This window comes from Apis dorsata, unplaced genomic scaffold, assembly GCF_000469605.1.
Source record: "Apis dorsata unplaced genomic scaffold, Apis dorsata 1.3 scaffold_194, whole genome shotgun sequence".
Taxonomy (NCBI): domain Eukaryota; kingdom Metazoa; phylum Arthropoda; class Insecta; order Hymenoptera; family Apidae; genus Apis; species Apis dorsata.
Window position 1 is genome coordinate 1,351,593 of NW_006263478.1, and position 5,261 is coordinate 1,356,853.

The window sequence follows — 5,261 nt, forward strand, 5'->3', positions numbered from 1 at the left end:
GTATATTGTATCCTACCCACAGATTTAAAAATGATTAAAAATAAAAATTATGATTTTATTTTTTATTTCTCACATTATAGAAAAAAAATTTTTTTTTATTCAGAAAGATGCTTATGATCTTTTTTTTTTTTAGATTATCTAACGTGTTTTTATTATATGATATATATTGACAAATCATACTAACATCTAATTTTATGCATGCATATGTACATATATTATGTAATTATATACCTTTCGATACATAGTTTTGTGGTAAGATATCCTCGATAACCATGAAGAATATAAGGATTGTGTTGAAGATATTCAGGAGCTTCTTTGTAAGGCAAAAGACGTCTCATTTTTTCTTCATCTTCCGGCGTAAGTTTACCTTTAATAGGTGAATCCTCCAATTTTTTGGAGGTTCTACGGTATACCTGAGAGAAATTATCATCTCGATATTTTACTTTTATTCATCATGAATATATTAGAATATATTAGAATTATGAATATATTATTTTTTATAATAAATTGCAATCGATTACATGATAACAGAAATTATTAGATCCGAGTTATAGTTACATAACGAGTGCATTTATATAACGAAAATATTATATTTTGCAAAAATATAAAAAAATATGGAAATTCTTTTCAAAAAGACATTAAAAAATAAGTAATACAATTGTTTTTCTTTATTATAATTTATCAAAGTGATTCAGTCTGTCTGTTTTAAGCTGGATACATTGTACATTTTAAAAATAAAATGAAAGATAGAAAGATATATCACGTAAAATGTGTAATGCATGTGATAAAATAAAAATATAGACATACGATTGAAATATTTTATCCAATAATCACATTGTGAAGAGGCTATTTTCTACAATAATAAAAGTTTAATAAAATAAATTTCTCTGTAAGTTTTTTTTTTTTTTTACTCGTAAATGACCAATAAAGTCAATTACTTTTCACACTCTGTTGATTCATCGTAATTATGAATAGATGATTTCAGGATATAGCCGCAAAAATTTAGTTGCTATCTCGAAAGCTGTTAAGTAGGTCGCAACGGGACTTGCCTTTCATCTCAGTGTGTCAAGTTTATACCACGGGCTTTCTTTCTCATCTTTTCTGTATCTTTCACTAGCGAAATCGATTTTTCACTTCACATTAGCGCCAGTTCTTGCATGTACGAGCATATTTTACTTTTTCCATCTAGGATACCAATACGTTCTCGAATTTGTCCGGATTTAATTAATATTACGTTTTGAAAGTTTTCTGAAATCTTCATTTGATAATAATATTCCACTATCACTATTATCTACACTTATCCTACTATTTCTTAATATTTATATTTCTTCAATTTTTCTATATCTATATATCTATATTTTCTATTGATTATCCAATCACGATTAGAAAGTTGCTTTCATCAAAATGATAATTCATTGAATTCATAATTAAAAAAAAAAAAATAATAAATTTTCTCATTTTATTGTATCTTCTATTAGAATTATTATTCTAATGATATATTTCAGGATATCAATAGTGATTGTTCCAAGATTTCTTTATTGATAAAATATTAATAATCATTTTCTCAAATTTAAAATTCCTATTCTCGGATAATATTTTTTAACTGGAATCGAACGAAAAAAGAATGCTAATGTTAGTCGGTGACTTGTATACTTACGTTAGAAATTCATTCGTAACCTTGATAGACGTGGAATAATAAGCAAAGTATAATCATACGTTATACGTACATCGGTGAACAACCTACATACTCAGAAATGCATATCGACGTTTTGTAAAGCCGAAGTTTTTCAAACAAAAATGGAGCATACTGTGCATAATACAATACTCGAATACCGTGTGATCTAACAGTAATTATGAACTTATGGTCAAAGTGAAAGTTATAGTTTGGAATACGTAAACACGTGCTTGCAATAATTCGTTCGTTAAAAAAAAAAAAATCTCCAACATTTTCATACCATGATGAATCATTTCCACTTGGGGAAAAAAAATAATTATCATCGTAAAAAAATGATTGTAATTATATCGTTGAACGATGTTGAACGATAATAACTTTCACATTTACCTCTCCAGTAAGTAATTTGAGGGTCTCTTGGGTGATATCTGTTTTTGGTTGCTTCTCATGGTTGTTGTTGTGCTGTTGATCGTCGTTAGGTTGCTTTTCACTTTGATCGCTTACTTCTTCCACACCCGCTAGTAATTTCATCATTGAAAAATATTTGAATATCTTCTAGTCTGTAAATGGAAGGATGAATAGGACTATAAGATCTTTACATATATTCAATTTATAATACACAGTCGTGATTATGTGGGATTATATATATTAGCCTTTGACCAGTTTAGTTGAATGAATCAATTCCAATTCAGTAAATTTTCTTTTTCTTCGGTAATGATATAATTGCTTAAACGCAGATAATAATCGTAATCATAATACCGAATAAAATTCTCAGACTATAAGAGACTATCTTGTAATGTTCAAATATTAATATTAAATTTATTGCTTTCAGATCGTAAAAAAAAATATTTTTTTTATAAAATTATATAAAGCGTAAAAAGTTTATTAATTAGCTTTATAACACTTTATAACACTATAGCTTAATTAACACTTTTTAAGTGTTATTTTATTTATAGAAATACAAATAAATTTTCGATAGATGATTTAAAACTTTTGCACAGTATTTCGTTTATCTAAAGTGAGAATTTTTACTTCTCCATATTGTTTTATTTTGTTCCTCTTTACTTATTCTTTAAATCTTTATTAAATATTTTTTAATTGTCAAAAAACTATTAAATGATGAATTAATATAATATATTCAGTATTATATTACTATGTATACACGTTATAAATTTTTACATATAATATATTATGTAAAATAATCTAATTAATATGAATAGGAAACTGTTTGAAGTGTTGATTAAATGTTTTTTTCATAATATCCAAGATATTTGTTATTATCTATTCGACGCGTACTTCTCATTTATTTCTCTTATCTCGATTATATAATTGAAAAATAAGACTTAAAAAAGGAAAAAGAAAATAAATCGATTGAATCGTATATTATCAAAGAAATTTTTGTTGAGGGTCTATATATAAGCTTTTTAAATCGAATAGAAGTGCAATCAAAATATAACGTTTATTTCATTATTCTCATTAGTGCGTTCGAGTTTCATTGCATTCATTCGCATTCATACGCCCAAGATCTTCTTTACAGATCCGCTTTGGTTTCCATATCAATCGACATAGTGACAAGAGTCGTTTTCTAACATGTCGAGTTTTTAATATAATGGCCACTTTCGAAATATTTTTTAAACTTCTCGCCGGATGAAATCTCGTGCACGCGACTATCCTTTCACACGCGAATCCTTTCCAGATAGATATTTTCTATGAAACCGACAAGAGAGGATCTCGACTATCTTGTAAAATTTTCCCGTTTCGAATTTCGAATATTATCGAGAAGGAACTTATTAAATGTCGGATGGAGGCAAAAAATAAAAAGAAGTAGAAATTATGGTAAACAAGAAGTATTTTTAATGACTCGACTTTTTGCTCGAACGTTTCCAATAAAATATCTCTCATATTGTGAGAAAAGAGAATATAATTCTAGATTTTTCTTTCGAAGTAAACGTTTCGATTCTTTTGGTCGTAAACTTTCGAAATGCTCGATAAAGAATAATATCCGGAAAGCTGTACCCGTAGTCTGGTTATTTCGTGTGTTTACAAGATATCTGTTCACTCTCTCTTGCGCACTCAATCTTTTGCGTTTAATCCACGAGAAAGTTGAAGGCGCTCTACAGAACAAGTGGACTCCGCGCTTCCGTTTTTAGATAACTATTGTCGATAATTCTTTTCTTTTTTTTTTTTTGAGATCAAAGTATTTTTTTTTCTTCTAATTTAATCGCATTATATTTTTTTCTTTTTTTGAATTTAATCACATTATATTTATCGTGGAAAATATAAGTGAAAAAACTCAATCTTTTTATCAGTATTATAATATTACAATATTATTTGTGTTAAAGCTAGTTGAGATTGATAAAAAATAGTTGAGATTGTATTCATATATGTCGAAATTTAATTTCTTATGGTTTTCTTGTTTGCACATATTACTTAAAACTTTTTCTTTTTTTTAATATATCTTTTCTATAATTTATATTATGATATAAATACGATGATAAATCTATAAGTATAATGTCTACATGTGAGATGTAAGTTTAACATTTGCATATACAAATTATATCAAAAAAACTTATTTTTATAAATGTTGATTTAAAAAGGAAATTTAAAGTACGTCAAAGTAGTTTTTCCTTAATGCATAAATTAGCGAAATATAAATAATCATGCATATATGTTTAATTTACATTATTTAAGTTTGCGTATGAATATCATTAACCATCATTATTTATAACCATTATTATCGTTCAAGAAAAATATGTAATGTATGTAGACGAATAATTTTTTCGAATAAATCTGTATAATATATATTTTTTAGTTCAATTTGTAATTTAAAATTGAATCGCATAAAATTAATAAACTTTCAATAAAATTAACAATTAATTATAATCAAACTAGCCTTCTTTATTTAACTTTCTTTATTTAGATCAAAATTCATACATTAACGAGAACAAAGTAAAAATTTATATCATAAACAATATTTCAAATAATCAACAATTTAATATTGCAATTATTTTTCAAGATGAAGAAAAATTAAAAAAAAAAAACACACACACACACACAAGTTGAAGTCTCACATTTACAACATTTCTATCAATATAATAAATACCTTTTTCAATATTCATTATTTCTTCGCGGCAAAATATCGATAAGTAAAGCTGGCAACGACTACTACGGTCAGAGTATAAAATATGGTTCGTTTACGTTGTCACGTTATGACCGGTCATGTAACACAATTGTAATTTGTTAGTGAAAACTCTCGGCGAAGAATCAGACGATGGATGAATGCACGCGTTTGTTCGTAAACACAAAGCGCGTCGACAAGTGAACGCGACACCGGGGGACACAGATACGTACCACGCTAATTGCAATTCCAGCGTGATATATGCCACTTTACAATGATTTAAAACGTTCCCCCTTTGTTGAAGCCCTGACAATAATCGCGAACAACGTTTCGTCTGTCTGGTTATCGTTAACATTTAATGCCTACGTACCACTTGACTGCGGCCTGTCGTCTGGTTACGAAGTCCTCGCGACGCGAGTGTTTATCGAGCGATCGCAATCAACGTTTTGAAAAGGTCGCGGCGGGTGCAGC

At 27.7% G+C, this 5,261-nt stretch overlaps 1 protein-coding gene across 2 annotated transcripts in view; it reads right to left on the reverse strand.

Annotated features, from left to right (window-relative positions):
- Nucleotides 1-5,261, reverse strand: part of LOC102671166 (progestin and adipoQ receptor family member 3) — a 7,594-nt gene extending 2,333 nt beyond the window's left edge. Inside the window, exons 1-3 of one of the 2 annotated variants that reach the window (XM_006614636.2) lie at nucleotides 5,161-5,261; nucleotides 2,063-2,232; nucleotides 232-413 (exon numbers count right to left, since the gene is read on the reverse strand). In XM_006614636.2, the coding sequence (XP_006614699.1) occupies nucleotides 232-413; nucleotides 2,063-2,206 (326 nt within the window). In that variant the 5' untranslated portion in view covers nucleotides 2,207-2,232; nucleotides 5,161-5,261. Of the gene's footprint in view, nucleotides 1-231; nucleotides 414-2,062; nucleotides 2,233-4,775 lie in introns of both variants that reach the window. The other variant, XM_006614637.2, reaches the window with a different exon arrangement.